The following is a 20,875-nucleotide window of genomic DNA, read 5'->3' as shown; positions in this document are numbered from 1 at the left end:
TGACCAGGTACCAAAGCAAACCATTCATACCGTACAAATGACGGTGAATCACGAAAGATTGATATCAAACTGATCACTTGACCAATATTACGTTACTTGCTCTTCAAGTGAATCAACAAATGGCGAAATGAAAAGCCGAACAAATGCTATTTTTTTTAATAGAGTCTTATCTTACGTGTGTTTATTTCATATTTTCAGTTCTTACCCTCCCCGACTAAATCGGTTTCAGTTATGTACTGAAACATAAGAATGGACATTAGAGGCTTCTTTCAAAGAAAAAACTCAGGTAAATGTTATTTTATATATTATGCTTTGTATGTTGTTCAGTATATTTCTATGCAAAACAAGAGGGATTTCAGTACACAGCAGGATATTCACATTTGTAACCAGATATTTACACTTTAGGGAGAAAACATAAAACATTTTTTCTGTACAACATCAATTTAGAGTAAACTTTTGTTTTAGATAAATATTGAAATATCTTTTTAAATGTCAGAATAAAGAGAGACAGAGCTGTCTATTTATTATCATTTTGATCAAATTTAGGAGTACATGTACACTAAGTTTGTTAATTAATAAGAAAACCAGATGATTCCATTCTGAGCTGAAGAAGCTTCTGATAGGTTAGTAGAGTCCATGTGAGTAAACTGGTGGCACAGCTGTGGATGCATATAAGGCAAAACACAGAGCCTGTTTCTTTGAAATGGGAAAATCAAGAGATGTCAACCAAAACACCAGGAAAAGAACTGTGGAGCTCCATAAGTGTGGCTCAATTTGAATACAATTTGGTGCCATTTACAATTAAGAAATACAGATAGTTTCTCTCTTTACTCTTAAAGTTAACAAATATGTTTTTTATATTTATCAATCTAAAAAAATAAACATTTAGTCTGATTTGATCTTACAATTATAAAAGTGTTGTGTTTTGATCTGAAGAGTACATAAATATCTGGTTTCAACTGTATATTTGATGATTGTCAGCACAAAGAGGGAGAGAGAGGAACAGAGAGGAACAGAGAGGGAGATGGAGAATGAGGACAGAACAGAGATGAACAAGAGCAGGTGAGACACACATGTCAGTCAAATGGTTGTTTACCAAAAGTATCACCGTATCATAGGTACTCATGTATCTCGTACCTAGTGTTTCTTTTTAGGTTTGCTATTTTTCAAATTCTATATTTATTAAGTTATGCAGGCTTGTTTGCACAACAAGGCTGAATAATTATATAAACTTTTCTTAATCTAAATAGTGGACTTTGGTAGAATTAAAAAATAAGTGTAGTGCAGGTCTATGATAATTTTTAGTGCTACTATCATCTAGTTCTGATTCTGGTTCTGTCTTGGTTAAGTCCTCAGTAGTCCTGATTTTGAACCGTTGTAGTCCTGTTTTAATTCCGGATCAGGTCTGGGTCTGGTTGAATTGGGGTTTAGTCCCTGTGTCTTGATACAGCCCTGACTTTGTTCTGCCTTGCTGCTTAATTAAAAAACTAGTTTAAGGTGTCCTGCATATGTGATATCTTTTCTTCCTATATGAAGTCATTCTTTTTTGAACAAAACTCAAAACAGAGCCAATTAATCTTTCAGTCATTTCTACACCCCCCCCCCCTCCCCAAAAAAAAGAAAAAAGAAAAAAAAATCCCACATGCATACTACCCTTCAGGGCTAAGCCCCGGGTGTTTCAAATGTCTGGCTCCACCTCTGCCTATAACTACTTCATCAACATCAATGTTTCTAACTTTGGCTTATTTTTATTTCAGGATCATTCGAAGAAAAACAGCCGGACACACCTGATTTCAATCTTAAGGTAATTATTTATTTATTTTTTACTACAAAATATTATAAATAACTCGTCATTTATGGGCGCTTAGGTCAGGAACTGCAGTCAGACACCTGTCAGGTGGACTGATGATGACAGACCATCAGGAAGTTTTTTGATTCTTTATTTAATAGACAATAATTTAAATTATTTAATTTCTTTCAATGTTTAATGAACCTGTTCTGACTCTTAGAATCTCTTTGAGTTTGGATTACCTGGTAGTGCTGCCACTTGGAGCTTTATTTTGAAAGGTCCTGCCTGTAGCATCTGTGTGATGATTCTCTCAGTTAGTGACAAATGTTTTGGCTCTGGGCTGGGCTTTTGTAATGCTGCAGTCTCTCTCCCCTTACCCTCAGACATCTGGAACATCATCGACTGAGATCAGTGTTGTTTTGGTGCACAGTAAACTTTTCCTCTTCTCTATCTTGATGTGTTAAACCACTCAATCCTGCAGTCACGAGTAATGTTGCTTCTTCTTTAACTCACTTTATGTGGGTTAAATATTTTAAGAATAGTTGATTGATGTAGCACTTTGTAAACATTAACTAGATTTTATCAGAACCTGTAATTCCAGTTAAAAGCTCAGCAAATATAAATTAATCTTTCTTAATGATGAGCACATCACAATTTCACAACATCCCACATAATTTTTACTTTGTCATTGTGTCATTACCACAATGGCTCTGCTTTTATCAGTTTTTACACAGTGCCACGCATGTGGGGCTGTCAAGTGGTGTTATATTAACGATCCATTCAAAACAACTCTATTACCAGTTTGCATTGTGTGCAGGTCTGTGTAGTAGCAATGTGATTTTCTAGTATGTGTACTGAATAATGCTACTTTAAGGGCTGAATGAATTGGTGAGCTGCCTCTATGTGATGAAGACACTGAACTAATATTAATTAATAAATAATGTTTCGATGGTTTTCATCTTACCTGCTTTGTCACAGATGCTTTGTTCTTTAATTCCTTTAACGCCCGAGCCTTTGCCTCATGTTTGATAACTAAAGACTTCGACCTAAAACGGGTGGATTAGATTGAAATCTCTGATTGTTCACTCTGAATTATTCTTGGACACTAACAAACGCAAAAAAAAGTTTCATTACATTTGCAAAAATCATATTATTTTTCACTTGAATTATGGTTTCTGTGTGTGGTAGAGTGGTGAAATGTGTGACTCTCTATCTCATTGTGTCAGAGGAACATTTAGGGATTCTAATTTACCTACCTGAGTGACTAAACCAGGTAGTGGAGCACTGCAGTGTAATAGGACAGGACTGCAGATACTAGAGTGGAGCAAATATGACTTTTGCATTTAGGTAAAAGTAATTTACCTAAGGGATTGACTCCAAAATAAAACATTTTATTTTGATGGAGCATATCGGAAGTAAATCTGTATGCTTATTATCATTTCATTTTGAAATGTTTCCCGGAAGTGGCAGCGCTTATTTTAGTGGACTTGATTATGCGCTCGGTTAGCAGATGGATCCAGAAAGTCCTCCAAAGTCCGGTTCTGTGGACAGAGCTGAGCTGGACCCGACACTGTCAACCACCGGACGTTGACTTAAAGACGGAACTGGAGCCGAGAAACGAAGGTGAGTTTACTCCCCGCTACTGGAAACAGACTCACTGATGCTGATAAGCTAACGCTAGCATCGCGCTAGGTCCTCTCTGATGGTATGTCACCTCCACTTAGCTCCTCCCACCAGCGCGCAGAGCAGGTGAGGAGACAGGAGAAAAGCTGATCGCCAAAAACCAAACCCTTGACTAAATACGACGAGTTTTTTTTGTAAAAATAAATAAATAAATAAATAAACAAATAAATGATCAACATGCATTAAATTAAAAAATAAAAAAGAATACAAACGGCGACTCGGTTTTTGTAAAGATGTTTTTCTCAGAGGCCAAAGGTCATGCAAACAGCTTCGTACACACATCTAAACATGTAAACAAGTAAAACATTAACAAGACCGTATGAAGCACCTGTAATCAAATAACTGAGTAATAACTAGGGCTGGGTATCGTCACTCATTTCTAGAATCGATTCGTTTCCGATTCACAAGGTCCCGAATCGATTTGATCCACGATTCCGCGCTGTGTGTTTACGTCTTTGTGCAGAATCCGTGTTTCTGCTCTCATTTACTGTCTTAGCTGTTTGGTGGTTGTTGAAATTTTGTGAGGTTTCACGTGAGATTCTGGCATTTCGGGCAAAATAAATTTATATTAAAAAATCGATTCAGGATTTTAATGAATCGATTTCACGTTATCCAAGCCAGAATCGATTTTAATTGATAAATTGATTATAAAAACCCACCCCTAGTAATAAGCAGGTGAATCACTGAATCCGGACAACAGTTGCCAGTAGCAGCTAGTCCCTGTAGCTGAAGGTGAAGGGCGTGTACTCCTCAGTGTCCGCTCCTCTGGGGTCTCCTGGTGTAGATTCACAAAATAAACTACAACTTTGTTCTAGAACCTGTAATTCCAGTTAATAGCTCAGAAAATATAAATTAATCTTTCCTAATGATGAGCAAAATATGTCCTTCAAAAGCTGGACAGGACATAACAAAAATGTACTTTATGACTAAACACTGCAGGGTGAACACACTGTTATTCTGCTGTAAAAGACACAATGTTTTACTGATTCATTACCTACTGACATTGTAGGATTGGTTTTGATATTGAAAGATATGAAACCTAAAACATGTCTAAAGACACGGGGGAAGTCTTGAAACATCGGCTTTGTTAGAGACTCTTAAAGGACTGACAAACAACCGACAAAAAGCCTTATAACTCAGAAACTATGACTCTTGGAAGTGTTTGTTGTCAATAAATAGAAACCTTGTCACATTTAACCTCTGACCTAAATTTTACATTTCACATCTGCCTTTCTTTTACGTTGACCCCAAAATGTCTTCAATCGTTAAAGAAAGTATTATCAAGACAAAGAGAACAGGCTGCCAAGTTAGTTAGAGACATACAGACAGTTAGATAGAACTAGCTAGGTTCCGCTAAATGTCTATTGCACAGTGATGAGTTCTTATTTAGTGTTTGGTTTGTGCAAACACTACAGCTTAGTTTATAAACACAGTAGTATTTATAAATCAATACCTACTCCTACTGTGTCGTGTTTTCCTTAAAAGTACACATATAGGTGGCCCGACACTGTGAACCACCGGAAGTTGATTTAAAGATGGAACTGGAACCGAGAAAAGAAGGTGAGTTTTATTGCTGCTGCTGGAAACAGATTCGCTGCTGATGATAAGCTAACACTAGCATGACGCTAGCTTCTCTCTGATGGTATGTCACCTCCACTTAGCTCCTCCCACCAGCGCACAGAGCAGGTGAGGAGACAGGAGAAAAGCTGATCAACTGAAAACAAGTCCTGAATAAATACGAGCTCCTAAAAGTCATATTAATTGTCATGGTCATGTAAAAATATGTTCATTATCCACAAAAAGTAACTGTCACTTTGTGAAAATTTTCTGGTTTCAGGACAAAATGAGCTCAATATTAATGTTTGTGTTTCAGGTTTACCTCTGGGTGTCCAAAAAGTGGTCATTGGTGAAATAGAGGAGCAGGAGTGGAGCTCCAGTATGGACCGGGAGGACCCAGACATTAAAGACGAACAGGAGGAGGTTGTCATCGCCCAGCTCACTTCCAGCCCTGCCCCTGTGAAGAGTGAGGAGGGTGAAGAGAAACCTGAATCCTCACAGCTTTATCACAGACAGACTGAGGAGGTCAGTGACTCTGTGGGAAGACCAGAGCCTGATCCAGATCTACAGCCTGACAGGAAAACTTCAGGCTCTTCAGACACAGACGTCAGTGATTCTGATGAGTGTGAGCAGAGCCGTGAACCTGCAGCGCCTCGGGCATCAGGTGATGCTGATGAGAAACCATTCAGCTGCTCTGTCTGTGGGAGAAAATTTGGTCACAGCAGAAATCTGAGCAGACATCTGAGAACCCACACAGGAGAGAAACCTGTCAGCTGCTCTCAGTGTGGAAAAAGATTTGTGGACAGTGGAAACCTGCAGAGACACATGGGGATTCACACGGAAAAGAAACCGTTCAGCTGCTCTGAGTGTGGACGAAGCTTTAAAGACAAGACAACGCTAATAAACCACCGGAGGACTCACACGGGGGAGAAACCATTCAGCTGCAAGTTCTGCAGTAAAACGTTCACACACAGCGGGAATCTGAAACAACACCTGTGCATCCACACGGGAGAAAAACCCTACAGCTGCTCCAGGTGCAGCAAAACATTCGGCCGCAACGCCGACCTCAATTCTCACATGTTGATCCACACGGGACAAAAAGCTTTTAGCTGCTCCGAGTGTGGGAGAAGATTTACTCACAGCCGGAGTCTCAAACAGCATCTGAAGAGTCACGCTGAAGAGAAAACCTTCAGCTCCTCGCTGTGTGGGGAAAGATTTTATAACGTCACACATGTGAAAAAGCACATGACGACTCACGTGAGAAAGTCATTTATCACAGGAAAGAACATCAGCTGCTCCGCAGACTGATGAAGCTCCGAATCAACCAGGAGCTAAACAGGGTGTAGGTTTGGTCTCATTTTAACACAGACACAAAACCGTCCACCAGCTACACCACTACCTCGTATGACTGACTCGTTGCATCCATGTACCTGAGACACTTTATCTAGGGTCCGGCTCCCTCACTTTTCTCCTAAAGATGAAACTAAATTGTGTTATTTTTTCCCATCCTGAGATATAATTTTTCCTCACAGTGATGGTGAGGACAAAACTCCATCTGAAACAGAAGTTCTCTGCGCACCACCAACATGTTCATGTTTTAAATCGATTTTCCCCACATGGCGAGAAACCAGCTGAGGAAAAACTTTATTATTGGCGTCTCTGTACAAGTGAAGCTCGAGACTCTAGTGATCATAGTTAGCAGAATGCTAAGCTATTAGCCACATACAGCAAAGATAGTTTGTTGATAGGTGTTACGGTTGCTGACCGGGGGTCTCCCCATGTGAGAGAGCTCTTTCTCCTCCTCCTGTGTTCCAGGTCTGCCTCACAAGCTGCAGCTGAGATGTGGTGCAGCTCGTCAGCACTGCATCAAGACTGCCGCCTCAAAATGCCACGCCCCCTTTTCCTTTGCTTTTCTCTGGGATGTGGGCTACAGTGGTTCGGGCAAAAAAGGTGTGCCTTTACAGAGATAATTGTGAACCACAGTGGATTTTGGGCCTCATTGGGTTGTTTGGTTGTGAAATAGTTTTTTACTGCCACATTAACTGTGTGGCAGTTAATAGTTTTCTTTTCACTTTGTGTCACACCCCACCCCAGATACAACCTTGCTTTTAAGCAGGGTGTAACAATAGGCATCATGGGAAAAGGAAGCAGCTCACCTGTCCAGGAGAAGACGTTTGTCTTTCGATCTTTCTTTTCTTGTTTTTTCGGCTGCTTTACGTTAATAATTTAATAATAATTTAATAATTTGTTTCTTACGTTGAATATTACACCACTCCTCTGAAACATTATACAGAACAATTATTTGCACTGCGTTCATAATTAAATGAAGCTGTTAAAGACTAAATGGAAGATTCTGATTTTTGTAAATTATTCAAGGGGCAAACAACATGAAGCAACATCTGTGGGTTTGAGCTAACGCCATGACATAAACCAGCTGATAAAGTACCTGAAAGAAAGACATACAAACCAATCTGCAGCTTTTGAAAAACTGACATTAAAATATTTTAATTCTACAAGTAAAAATCAGAAGCAGAGTCTTTTATGACAAAAGTATTTATTTTAATATCAAAAATGAAAAAAAAAAAAGGAACAAATTCACAGTGAATGACGAAACGTTCCTCTGCATAAACGAGGTCTAATAGATCGCAGCAAAGGTAACATTCCAGGCATTTTATTAACTCTGAAAAGAGCTTTTACCCCAAAATATCATCGTTTCACCTGTGAGGCGATCTGCTACTACAAAAAAAGAAAAGAAAGAAAAACAATTTAACTCCAAGCCTGCATAAAGCAAACAAAAAAACAACCCAACAAAGGTTTTTAAAAAGTATTTCTCAATTTTTCCCAATGCCCAGTGCACCGACACGAAAACAAAAACACAAAACAAACCTTGAATAAAGCACAGAATGTATTTATAATTAAAGGTGTTCAGGATCTCTAAAGGGACCCAAACGCAGAGTCACCAGACCTGCAGTGATCTTTGTGTTCATGTTTAGTTTTGGCTGAGGTGAGCTTTGGCAGCAGGAAGAAAGAACGTGGTTATCCCGCAGAGGCGCTCAGACTGTTATTACTGTATAATAACAGTAAAGCCAGCGTGGAAGCACCATGTAATCTTTCTAACGGCCAGCAGGGAGCGATTACTTGCAAAGATGTCAGTCTATAGAAATCTGCATCGACCTATGAGCTATTAAGACTTTATGGTTTATGGCCTCAGTCGCTGCTTTTGGGTCTTCTTGAATTTGACGTTTATTTAGTAAATTATGATCCTCGTTAGAAAAACGAGGACAAACAAATGCACCCGGTGAAAAACAGGCCTACTTCATGATTGACAGGTCACTACCTAAAGGGGGTTCAGTGTGACCTCGCCAAAACATTCAGCTCGACATATCAGGACTTAAGCAACAAATGGATGATGTCGACTACATCCATCTTTTACGCACACTTGTGGGCAGAGGTAGAGTTCGTCTGTCTTGGGATGAAATTTGACCGCTTTAAAGATAAGACTGCTGTTATTTATATTTCAGTGTCAACAGACCCCTCGACAAGCAGTACGCGTCATAACTTCCTGCAATTTACTGCTGGTTATGATTAAAGACGGCTGGAAATGAGGCTCATAAATATGCAGTTATTTCTTAAAACAGCTGGGCATGTAGTTTTCAGCATACGCTACTCCAAAAGGAGGAGTGGATTTGTTTAGAACTACTTTTCAGACGAGGATTAATACACTCTGTGAGTGTAGCATTATTTTAAAATCCTCAAAAGGTTGAAAATTGTGGCTCACTGGTGTGTTTTAGTTTTTAAATCAACAAAAGTCCCACAAATGACTCAAAAGTGATTTGGTTAGTTCAGATTAATGCTTTTGTCTCCTGTGAGTGATGCAGCACAACAACATGTTTAAGCAGGAAGACTTTGTTGCAGTTTTTTGGGGGGGTGGGGGATTGTTTTTTTTGTGGGGTTTGCTTTTAGCGTTTCCGTTCCTGTAGCTGTTCCTGCAGCCTCACCAGCACCTGCCTCAGTAGGTAAATTACTTTATTTTAAACCTTTTAACTGAATTCATTTTGAATCGAAATTGGGAGAGGAAACATCTAAACAGTGTAAATGTTTTCCTGTTGTCGTTGCTGCAACTGAAACCACGGCACAGCTCGCTCAGATCATAAATAGCAGCAAATAAAACAACATCAATAGAAGGACTTTAATAGAGAACATCACCTCACCGCCTGCTCCGTTAAGAAAGAACAGATTTGAAATATAAAAATGTAAACAAACTGGAAGTTTGCCAGAGCAGCCATGTCCAGTGAAATTCAACATCTGGGCCTCACGTCTGACTGCTCAGTTCAATTTTAATCAGGCACTGATTGTTACCTAAAAACACACCAACCACAAATCAGCGTTCAGGTCGAGTAAAAAGAATCCCAGTGAAGTATTTTCAGCTTCAGAGCAGTAAAAAAACAGAATGTATTTCACTATTTTTAGCGACACAATGAGTGGCGGTTAGTTTCCGTACCCAAAGTGCAAGAAGCAGCCGAGGTCGGCGTCAGCTCGAGTTTCCCTGCTCGGATCAAATGAAAACTTTATTCTGTAGTGCACAGCAGAGGCATCCCAGAACCTGCTGCTTCAGCTGGCGTTTATACACATTGAATCACAAACATTTCATTCCAGTTCTTTACAAAAACAGTCGTGTTGGCTTTTATTTGCTTCAAACCTCAGCCTTCCTCTGCTGTAAATGGCTCTCTGACTCTAGTCACAGTTCTGAGGTTAAAGGTTAATCTGAGTCTGACAGGACGATGATCTCGTCTGGGTCACACTGTGTCGCCACGTTGACCTGCAATCACACAGACAGCAGCATAAAGTATTTACTCTTCTGGAGAAACACTCGGAGTATCAGCAGAATAAAAACATCTTTAAAAACATGTTGATGCTGTTGACAGGCGTACCGGTGTGTCCACATCACATGACCAATTTAAGGTGACGTGGCAACAAGACGCACCCTCGCTGAGCCTCAGTTTTTAACTTGTGTTAAAAGTGAAGACTTCAACTACGTTCCAGTTTTTAGTGTTGAGAGGCCAAATAACACCAGAGTTATGATAATTCACACCGTGCTTTTCAACGCCCTTTACTATTCATGGAAAAATTCACCTTGTCAGCCTATCACAAAATTATATGGCAACACACCATTTGGTTGCTTAGTAACAGACGAAAGTTTTGAGAAAATTGCTGCGAGAACAGCAATTTTTGAGATTTGTGGCATTAAGCTCGTTTGGAGTGAAGTGGGGGTTTTTTCTGCGTGTCTGTCAAAACAACGACGCAGCTACAGCTGGACAAAAAAAAACACCAAAGGCAGCCTTCAATGTAAACACCGTCTCCAGGTGGACAACAGGAGGAGTGATACACATCCTGTTGTCAGGCCTGTGATGTGCCCCTCTGTCTTGTGGGCAACAGGAACTAGTTTTCAGAGTGGCACAAATAATTTGTGTGAACAGATACACACTTCTGAATGTAAGTAGTTGGATAAACCTGTTTACAAAATTTGTAAAAGAAATTTTTTTTTTTTACATGTATGTATATTTAGACTTCAAGCTATAAAAATTATTTGTTAAACATTTAAACATATTTTGCAAAACCTATTTCACTTTTCACCACTTTGAGGTTTTATTTTTGTGTGTTATTTTAGGTCCATTGTGTTGATACAGTTTGTCAAAATGACAAAATAACTGTAAATTCAGACACGTGAGGTGTTTTATTCAAAGTGTCGTCCTCACTGCATCGTTTCTATCCTGAATCGTGACTCAGCTCCTCTGGTATGACTCTATTTGCCCCACCTTGTTTTTCTTCGGTGGCGGTGTCGACTGCGAGCTGCTGACCACTTCCTGCGTTGGCGTGTTTGCTCGAGTGGTCTCTGGAGAGTTGCAGCTCACAACGCCCATATCCAGAGGGATGTCCGCATCACTGAAGAGAATGAAAGAGCCAAGATCAACAAACATACAGAGAATAAATGAACCCAGAGAAATAAAACCATGAACTCAAGTTCAAAGAGCTGAAACTACAATTTAAATGACAGCAGGATTTTCGATAACTGGACATTTTCTAAGTCACACATTTCAATGCAGCCTCGTCTATTAGACACAGTCAGTGAAAGTCTCAGATTATGAAGTGATGAACACAACAGAAATGATGGTAACTCTTGATACAAGCAAGAGAAATGATTTTAGAGCTCGTCTTAGGATACCATTATTAATTTCCAGTTCAACTGTTACCTCACTGGTAATTAAACATGAGTGTTTTCACACTGCCACACTTATTCTGAGGTTAAATCACCACCATGAAGTTTATATAAGCCTGAGTTTCTCATCCTGACACAAATTTGGTTATTTAATTAAAAACTAGTCAAACCTTTCACATTCTGTTTATTAAAACTATTTAAGTTCATCGTGTTCAAAAGGTGAAAGGCCTCAGCGTCCCAGTAGACGCACTGATGGTTTCAAATTGAAAATGCTCCGTTGCGTCGATCTTGAACTGTCGTGTTCACGCCGCCCAGCAGAGTGGAAACAAAGCCTCGTCAGCTTTTCACGGTGGAGGCGTAAAACTGTTCCTCCTGAGAGCAGCAGGCCTCCATGCTGCTCTCCTACAGTTTTAAATATTACTATAAACACATTATAACACCTGCTTCTGCCTTCTGAACGTTGATAGTTAAGAACAGTTATAAAAGTTACAAAGCTAAAGAGCATCAAATATATTCACATTGACTTTGAGAAATAAGTCATTATTTGTTTGTTTGTATTATTACTTGTCTCACAAACACATTTTCAGCGTGGACTCCTGACCTCTCAGCGACAGCCTCACCTGTCGTGGATGATTAGGTTCTTTCTACTCTGCGAGTTCCTTTCCTCCCACTTCCTCTTCTGGCTCCTCGTGGTTCTGGGGCTGGGCGGTGGAGACGTGCCATTGCTTGTCTGCGTGCCGCACCTTTCCACGCCGTCTTCTGGCGATGACGGAGATGCTGTCCCATTGGCTGCTGCTGTGAGGCCCGTTTCGCCTTGGTTGTAGTTTGACAGGACGACTGACTCATGACTGGAAGAATCTGCAGGTTCCTGTAAGCTCTTGTGGTCACCATTCGATAACGGCCTCTGGTCATCAGTCTGCATGGGCTCTGATTGGCTGGGGCTTTCTGCGGGGGAGGGGATATCAGACAGCGGCGAGATCTGGGACTTTGTCTCATCAGAAGCAGGACTCGTAACCTGCTCGTCCTCATCTTTCAAGCTTCCTTCTTCGCCTGCAGAAACGTGTCCAATCTGATCATCGTTCTGATCCTCCTTGTTGGTGCCTTCGCTCGCTTGTTCCACCTCGTTAATGTCGTCTTCCTCGTTGTCTTCTTCATCTAAAGAAAGAAGCAAAAAAGGCACATAAATATTTTCTTCTCTTATCTCTGCCCCCTTCATCTGGTCACATTTTTGAAATCTGATAACACTTATTTGACTGTATGAATGTATTCGTTGTTTAAAAGGGAGGAAAAAAAAAACAGACCAAATAACAGCCTAAAGGGAAGAAAAACAGTCTTTAATTGAGCCCAATCTGACGGATGAGTTTAAACATTGTCTGTATGAATTCTCTGTGTGTTTATGAGTCACATTAAATTGTTAATCATTCTGTTCAATGATTAAATCATACGTTACACATTATCAGCACAGTGTGGCTAACCTTAGCAGCAGTCCTAGCGGTGACTTAAAATCTCAGAAACTCAGTTATGTTTTCATAAAATAAGAATATTTAGATCCTGGTACAGACCGCAGAGGGCAGTTACCTAGATGCAAACTCCTGTGTTCTATACATGCAGCTTTTACGTGCTGGTGAACAATGAAATTAGATTTATATCTAATTTGATGCTTGTCAGCCAATATGTTGCTTCAATATAACCACATTTATTTGGTCTAACCTGGTCCATCCTGCTGAGTGCTGGCCTGGATCTCTTCCTCTATGTCTGGATCTGAGGATTCATCATCTTCATCCTCTTCCTCCTCCTCCTCCTCAGACACGCCATTCATCTCTTCAGTTTCCACTTTTTTTCCTGACGTGTGGCCCTGAAACGCAGCAAAGGAAATTAAACAAGATTCAGAACACAAACACATGGTAAAAGGCCTGAATTGGTATAGACCTTTATTAGTCCCTAAGGACCCCAAAGCACTTTACACATCCAGTCATCCACCCATTCACACACACATTCACACACTGGTGATGGCAGCTACATTGTAGCCACAGCCACCCTGGGGCGCACTGACAGAGGTGAGGCTGCCGGACACTGGCGCCACCGGGCCCTCTGACCACCACCAGTAGGCAATGGGTGAAGTGTCTTGCCCAAGGACACAACGACCGAGCCGGGGCTCGAACCGGCAACCTTCCGATTACAAGACAAACTGCCAACTCTTGAGGCACGATCGCCCAAACAAACACAAAACTAAAATCTAGTCTCATAATTTCAGATTAATATGAGACAAAACTTTTGGGATTAAGTGAAACAAATAAACACTCCAGTTTCTTTGTTTTCCCCCAAACACGACTCACAGGTTTATAAATGTTTTTCTTTGTCACATTACAATTTTTCCTCCCCACTATGTATTTTATATTTCTGAGCCAGCAAATTTTACTGACATTGGCAATTTTATTTATTTATTAATGCCAACATACCTCATCAGAACATAAATAAATAGAAAAGGTAAAACCTGAGTTACATTTTTACTTCTTTACTTTGGTACTTTTACAGTCCTGTGTGATTAAAATACTTTCTTCCTCTGCTTTATAAGATTAAACTGTAAAATATATTGCTATTCAATACACAAGATGTACCACAAATTTTGACCTTAATTCTTTTTAAGAAATAAAGCAGACTGATGTTGGCAGAAAGACATAAAATCTAATGTTTTCACACATAAAAATAAAACCAAACAGCTGTGTGTCAGGTTTATATTGTTGATTGTCATTTATGCTTAGAAATATCTACTCATATATGCTTAGAGTGTTATAATCAATGTCATAGTTAATAGTGTTAATAGTTAATAGTCTGCAAAGGCTTTGTGTGCATTCTAGAGTGCTCTGGCATTCAGAGAGGTCGTACCTGCTTTTATTGTTTTGTGGTAGGATAAACGTATCTATGTCTGTTTTAGTCTAAGTGCCTTTTGTTTAGATGAACTGCTGGACTTCCAGACCAGCAGGTTTAGGGAAGTCGCTTATCGGGTCACACTCTGACCACACACACACACACACACACACACACACAGGCAAGGTACTCTTTGTGTGTAGGTAGACGTCATATGTTAATGAACCTATGTATATTCATGTAACCTCAATAAAAGAGCGGACGAGAACAACTGGGGTCAAGCGAAGGAACGGCGTTTGTCCGGTTCTCTCCCGTGCACGAGAAGCATAAAGAACTTTGCCTACTCGTGTCTTGCTTTTCTGTGTAATTAAATTGTCTTCAACGTTCCAGCGAATAGGTTTGTAGCTTAAACCTATCACTGTGATGATGTTCCTCTGTTACCTCTTTGTCCTTCCTGTCTTTTTGCAGTCGTTTGCTCCTCTCCTTCTCCTCCGTGTCGTCCTGTTTCACAGCGTACTTCTTGATGACCTCCTCCAGGCTAGTTAGAGCAACTTCTCGGTTCAACCGCAGTTTCTTCAGCAGTGAGGGGTCCTTCAGAGCCGGGTCTGTGGCTAAAGAGGGAGGCGGAGAGACAAGAGGATGAGAGCAAAAATGTCAGCAGTGAGGAAATGAAAGTGTGGAGCAAACGTTAAAGTAAATTAATGAACAAATATTCATATTTTAATTCAAATCGACGATCAGATTTGTGAGTAGAAACACTTCAGTGTGCAGTCAGACAGTGAAGCCCCGCACGAGCAGCAGCATTTCTCTTTATTATCTTACCAGGCTTATAGGTGTCGGTGAGGCTAGAGCCAAAGTTGTAGACGAGGTCCAGGTGACGGCGGTCCTGTATGCGGCTCCCGGTTTCTCTGAACGCCTCCTGGGCGATCTGGTTTATATGCTTCCTGGTCAAGCAGAGGTTGTGGCGATCGTTGGCACGCAACACCTGCTGGAGGATGTCCTGGTAATCAGGAGGGTTTTGTCGTACCTCGGGACTGTTGATGAAACGCTCGATCTGACAAAGGGAGGAACACAGAGGACAAAACTCGAATGAAAATATAGCTCCGTGAAATTAAATAACCACAGATACAAATCTCTTCTGTGTGATCGCTGTGTGTTTCTGCCAGTTTGTGTTTTATAAAGAACTGCAAATAGTTCGGAAACCTCAGACAGAAACCATTAATAGCAGCAAGAAACCAATAATGTTTTTATGCTTGGTCCTGATCTGTGGCCTAATCTCTTTTACACTGATGCTCACAGTTAATGTTAAATTAGAAACCTTATCAGTTTAACCAAGAATATTTTAGCAGTAAATCTGAATTAGTCACGAACTAAAATGTAACCCAAATGTTTCATTAGATTATACGACAGCATCAGACCTGAATTAGAATCAAGTTTAAATGCTACAGAGTTCAGAAGAGCTCAAAATAAACAGCAGTCCTGAGAGCACACAGAGCAGAACAACAAATGTTCAAAGAATGAAGGGAACACTGAATCACTGCAGTGTAAGATCAAGTCATTTAAATTAAGGAATATCAATCAGTCCAGATGTGAATCCATTTCAACTGCTTTATTTCAAATGAAAGTGTCAAGAGGACTGGAGAGGCATCTTTTCAGGCAATCGGAAAAATACTAACCGCCATCAGAGCTCCCACTCAGCCTCCTATTATAAAAATGTTAAAATCCTACGTCACTGCATTCTTGAGTTATAGCATTCATCCCACTGTCTCCAAAGCACTTGCTCAGTGGGTCACATGATTGTTAGGGTTGTCTGTTGTCTTTGTGATTTGGCGCTGTATAAATAAAACTGCTGAACACGCTCACTGAGATGTGAGGGTTTAGGACGTGGTGCCACAGACCGTCTCCTCATCCTTAATGACTTTTCTCTAGTTTTGCTTTTTGTCACTGGTGGCAGCTTGAAGCAGCACCTTCAGGCTGCACAGTCATAAGGAGGTTTGCTTCATCTCCCAGCATAGTTTCAAGTATGGAGGAGATCATGGGAGACGAGCTGTTACATGAGGAGGCCTTAGTGACTTTGTGTTATACCGGGACTATTGGACATCCCCTTGCTTTTTTACTGTCATGTTTTTTCAACAGTGTATAAACACGGCATTGCCTTTGCTGTTTAATGTTTTTTGTTTGATTTTAAGATTTCTTTACGGCCCTTTAATCTTCTGCTGATAATGTCTGCCTGCAATTTTCTACGAGTAAAGCAGCACATAAACATGAGCATGCGCAGAGACTGAAGTGTAAAACCAGAGTTAACAGGCAAAGTTTAGAACCACAGTCATCATAACTGTATTTGGTTTCAATGAGGCAGTTAATGCAAAAAAAGCCTGGCTCTGTTGCAGATGCGTCATAATCCACCCCTCGGGTTAGAAAGTAGCCCCAACAACGTGCAGCTCACCCTCCTGTTGATCTCAGGGTAACGAGTGCTTTTGTAGCTGATTCTCTGTTCAATGGCTCGGCCTGTTAGTGTGCTGCAGCCCTTTAGTTCACACAGTTTTTCATAAATCTTCATCATCTGGAAAAAAAGGAGGAGGACACGTGAGGGAGGTGTGAGCAGCTGCCACTCAGGCTGTCGTAAACATTTACTTTTTACAGCTTTAATGTCTGTATTAGAGAGTGGAAGCCACCGAGCTGCACCACACTGGAGGCTGACCTTGCGTTTGAGTTTGTGCTCCTGGATGTATAACGAGTCCTCCGCTTCCATGTCAGTGAGACTCAGCTCAGCCTGCTGCAGGCGGCAGATCTCCTCGTTGTACACCTTCAGCAGGTTCTCCAGGTACGCTATCTGAGAGGAACACACAGGACAGACATGAATGATCATTTCCTACAAAAGTGTCAAACCCTTACTGTTGCTGAAAAATAAAAGGAGGGATATTTTATATTTTTAATAGTTTATATTTAATGGCTGCCTTAACCAGTGTGCTTTGATCTGCTTTACTCTTTTTCCCTTTTAAAATGACTGTATTGAAGTCATATTAAAAACACTGAGGCAAATTGTGCTGTGCAAATAAAACTGTATATATAATATACAGTATACAAATAAAACTTCCCAACTTTCCTAATCCACACTAACCTGCTTCCTGGAGGCTCTTTTAGCTTTTCTCTCCTCTTCTCGGTCTGCCTCTCTGTTCTCTTGCTGTCCTGAGGTGGAAGGCTGCTCTTCATCTGCTGCCGGCTGCACACCTTCTTCCTCCTCGTCCAGGTTACCTTTACTCTTGCTTGTACTTTTGAGCGTGACGGAGGTAGACTGAAGATCACTCGACGTTGAGGTAGAAGGCCCATGGTCAACCTTGAAGAGGGTTTGCTTCTTCTTGATGGCATGCTGCTTGAGCACAGTACACAGTTCATTGATGTAGACAAATGTTTTAGAGCGGTTGGCCTGAGCGCGAGTCAAACATCGTCCCAAAGTGTTCCTCAACTCCACTGATGACAGGAAGTCCGGGCAGGCCTTGGAGTGCTTTGTCTGGAGGAAGGTCAAGACCTCCGGGCAGTCCTCTGTGAGGGGCCTGCAGTGCTCCACAAACTGGAGGGAAGAAAACAGAAAAAAAGGATGAGATAAAGTAGAAAGTATGACAGATAAGGAACCAAAGAGAACAACAAGGGAGTGAAAAAGACAGATGTTGCAAGACTGGTTTCAGTGCTTTTTTAACACAAACACACATCTGCAGTATAAAGTGGCCCAGGATTGACTTTATAGGGTGTATCTGTATATTTTCAAATAAGTAGGTAATTTAAATGAGGAAGTTTAGATCTAAAGTTTAATATTACATACATATTTAATGCCAGTGTTTATATCCTCTCACAGTACACTCTCCAACTAAATCAACCTCACCCACCCATCAGTTCATTTCTTAAACAAACACAAAAAACCGTCACTATTAATGAGACTGTCATAGAAGCCAAATTAAAAATAATAATAATAATTGAATGTTATTTTTATTATAGTTTTTTCTTCTTCATTATTTTATTGTTATTTTATTATAGTTGTTGTTTTTTATATATCAAAATGAAATATACAAAAATGGTCTTACCAACTTTCAAATACTAAACGTGTTTTTTTTAATGACTGTTTTAATAAAATTGTTTTGCACCCAGTGGAGGAGAGCTGTAGGATGTACTTCGCCTCATGCTGGGATAAACTCCATGGAACGATGTTTTACTGAATGTAAAATGTTTGCATTTACTGAATCACTATGAGACAACATATAACAGGTTAAACACCATACAATCCTCTCTTATTCTGAAAGCTGAGTCACTGCTGACCAGCGAACTGTGGACCTTCCTGTGTTTCCCCTGCAGGCTGGTCAGGCCCCCAGTGTGGTAAAGACCACCAGCTGCAGTCTAGAAGAGTGGAGTTGATCTGTTCAATGAGGAACTAACTGATGACACCACTTAGTTTCCCACAGCATTATTTGGGAAACATGGATCATCTCACTTGTTAATTTGATTTAAAAGTCAACATTTAAATATATCATGTTTCAACAATTAGCCTAAAAACACACAGATAAGATTTTAAGTCAATGTCACCCAGACAGAAAAACTGAGCACTTAGAGCAATCTGAAGTCTGATACACATGAAATACTTCTGCATAAATGTCATTATTTTAAGTTCTGGTCATGAACTTTGGAACATCATATAAACTCACCTCAGTGAACAACTTCTGATTCTCTGCCTGCAGACACTGCGTGGTCTTCTTCGCTGTAGAGAAGGGTGACTGGGTAATGTGTGTGGGCACTGGCAGCTGAGCTTTGAGCGGCGAGACATTTTTGGCTTGAAGGTCAGGGCTTGATTTGGAGGCAGAGGAGGAGGGCTGAGGACTCTCTTCTTCTTCGCCTTCCTCATCAAGCACAATGATTTTATCTGCCATCGAGGCAGGAGCCACCGCCATTCAAAACGCCGGCTTTCTAAAATACAAACAGGCAGAATGAGACCAGAACAGGATGACACACAAGCATCAGAACTTCAGTGTTTTCAAGATCTGTACGATATTTACATTGGCACAAAAAAAAGTGACAAATTCTGGCCATGTGGGCACTTCTGATTATTTAAATACCAAAGCAGGGACCTGCACTGTGAACAGAGTTCAACAAACCCAGGATATTTTTATCTGGTTTCAAAGAGAACCAGTTTCAGGTCATATTCACATGAAAGATCTGAAACATAGACAAGTCTAATGACTGCAGAGTGGCAACCTTTACAAACTATGATGTCAGAGCACAAAATGAAGAGTAACACACAGTAAGGCTGAAAGCACCACAGCTGCCACAGATGAAATTACTGTGTGTCTGTACGAGGAAATGTTTCAAAAGTGCTACATTAATGTGTGGAAAAGTCCTCCAATATCAAAAAAGTCAATTTAAAGTCAGGAATGAAAGCTGAACACATGCATTTGTGCGCATTAACAAAGCTGTCACTTTCACAGCTCCACCATAAAGGCACAGGAGGATCTGAAGTAGAATTACAATTTTTTAGTTTGTAAAATAAACACTATAGTGTGCAGATGTGTGTGAGACAGTTTCAGCTGCACCCACATATAAAGGAATGAAATAATTTAAACATTGCTTGCAGTGAAAAGGGAAAAAGCAGGAATAAAGGTGAGTATAAAAATCCATATTTTTTACTGATGCTCACCAGAGCATCAGAATGATGGTCGGTTTGATTGGTCAGTAGGTACTGGTTTTATACATGTATGCTACTCTTCTTTAACACAACCTACTGTGGATCAGCATAGTTACCTGATAATAGATGAAGCACCTCTGGATTAAAAAAACAGTTTAATCTGAGCAAATAGCTTCCTAAAACAGAGGCATGATCACTCAAATTCCCAAGCTGGGTAATGGATTTCTGGAATAACTGCTAAAATACATTCTGTGGCCCTCAGAAGTCTTAGAAGTCTCCAAAGTCATGTCAGTTGACTGCTTTCAACAATGTCCCGTTGCCTAGACAATTCACCTGAGGGTGTGTGAACCTGTTATTTGCATGCCACCATTTTCTATCATCAGTTAAACTTCAATAACTGGAAGGCAGGCTCCTGCGTCCATATTACAGCATTAACACAGAAGCATCGACAGTTTGTGAATTTGATGCTTCATTTAGGGCTACAGAAGCCGGCTGATCAGTGTTATCGTTCCGCTGTGTTTACTCGGAAAATAGGAAAACAAACAGGGGATAGCAGTTTCCAAACACATGAAAGTGAAACTAATCACGATGACACAGACAGCACATTACAGGTGGAAAACTTAAGACAAAAGGTTAAATAAAGCACACCCACACACACCGTAATAATGCGACAGTAGGATACACACCGACCTGTTCTTTACGAGCCGCTGGAGTTGACAACGAAACAAGAAAACGTTGCACCGCCGCAGGACATCACAACACTCCAGTTATTTAGCTGACGTTAGCTCTGGAGGCTAGTTAGCATTCGGACTTTTCTAAGTAAAAAAATAACCTGCCAGAAAAAAAGTCGAGTTACGCTCTCATCGCCTCGTGAACCGGGTAAACAAACCCGAGATAACCTCTAATCTCGTTCGTTTTTATCAGACTGGATCTTCTTCATCAAAACAATGCCCCTTCACTTAGCTGTGCTATCGAATCGAGATCGAAAATGTACCCGCTAAACTCCGCTCAACATCAACGCCTCTGATTGGACGACAGATTCGTGACGATGAGTAATGCCATTTCCCATTGGACAGCTGTTGACGTGTACCGT

The 20,875-nt window shown here is 40.5% G+C and overlaps 2 protein-coding genes across 5 annotated transcripts; one reads left to right on the top strand and one right to left on the bottom strand.

The window, feature by feature from the left end:
• Positions 1 to 3,141: 3,141 nt before the first annotated feature.
• On the top strand, positions 3,142 to 10,561 carry LOC120726646 (gastrula zinc finger protein XlCGF8.2DB-like). Of its 2 annotated transcripts, XM_040020389.1 has the most exons (3): positions 3,300 to 3,412; positions 4,958 to 5,032; positions 5,346 to 10,561. In XM_040020389.1, the coding sequence occupies exons 2-3, from the start codon at positions 5,008 to 5,010 to the stop codon at positions 6,335 to 6,337; spliced, it is 1,017 nt and encodes a 338-aa protein (XP_039876323.1). In that variant the 5' UTR covers positions 3,300 to 3,412; positions 4,958 to 5,007; the 3' UTR covers positions 6,338 to 10,561. The 2 variants fall into 2 exon arrangements, with proteins under 2 accessions (XP_039876321.1, XP_039876323.1); XM_040020387.1 differs by lacking the exon at positions 4,958 to 5,032 and having other exon boundaries at positions 3,142 to 3,412.
• On the bottom strand, positions 9,200 to 20,823 carry daxx (death-domain associated protein). 3 transcript variants are annotated; one of them, XM_040020360.1, is made up of 11 exons: positions 20,473 to 20,823; positions 18,809 to 19,067; positions 17,236 to 17,685; positions 16,816 to 16,947; positions 16,561 to 16,677; positions 14,937 to 15,168; positions 14,556 to 14,725; positions 12,957 to 13,101; positions 11,867 to 12,395; positions 10,846 to 10,972; positions 9,200 to 9,848 (listed from the first exon to the last, which is right to left on the bottom strand). In XM_040020360.1, exons 2-11 carry the CDS (start codon positions 19,049 to 19,051, stop codon positions 9,789 to 9,791), a joined length of 2,205 nt encoding a protein of 734 aa, XP_039876294.1. In that variant the 5' UTR covers positions 19,052 to 19,067; positions 20,473 to 20,823; the 3' UTR covers positions 9,200 to 9,788. The 3 variants fall into 3 exon arrangements, with proteins under 3 accessions (XP_039876294.1, XP_039876293.1, XP_039876292.1); XM_040020359.1 differs by having other exon boundaries at positions 11,867 to 12,401; positions 20,469 to 20,819; XM_040020358.1 differs by having other exon boundaries at positions 11,867 to 12,401; positions 20,473 to 20,818.
• Positions 20,824 to 20,875: the final 52 nt, after the last annotated feature.

This window comes from Simochromis diagramma, unplaced genomic scaffold (genome assembly GCF_900408965.1).
Source record: "Simochromis diagramma unplaced genomic scaffold, fSimDia1.1 OVJJ01000753.1, whole genome shotgun sequence".
Lineage (NCBI taxonomy): Eukaryota > Metazoa > Chordata > Actinopteri > Cichliformes > Cichlidae > Simochromis > Simochromis diagramma.
The sequence above is the reverse complement of the archived record's forward strand: the minus strand, read 5'-3'. Positions and strand labels throughout refer to the sequence as shown.

Coding starts and splice junctions, on each gene's coding strand:
- LOC120726646 (XM_040020387.1), top strand. CDS start 3,283: ATGCGCTCGGTTAGCAGATGGATCCAGAAAGTCCTCCAAAGTCCGGTT. Junction 3,413..5,345: donor ACTGGAGCCGAGAAACGAAG/GTGAGTTTACTC, acceptor TTTGTGTTTCAG/GTTTACCTCTGGGTGTCCAA.
- daxx (XM_040020359.1), bottom strand. CDS start 19,051: ATGGCGGTGGCTCCTGCCTCGATGGCAGATAAAATCATTGTGCTTGAT. Junction 15,169..16,560: donor ACCCTGAGATCAACAGGAGG/GTGAGCTGCACG, acceptor TCCCTTTGTCAG/ATCGAGCGTTTCATCAACAG. Junction 12,402..12,956: donor CACTCAGCAGGATGGACCAG/GTTAGACCAAAT, acceptor TTCTTTCTTTAG/ATGAAGAAGACAACGAGGAA.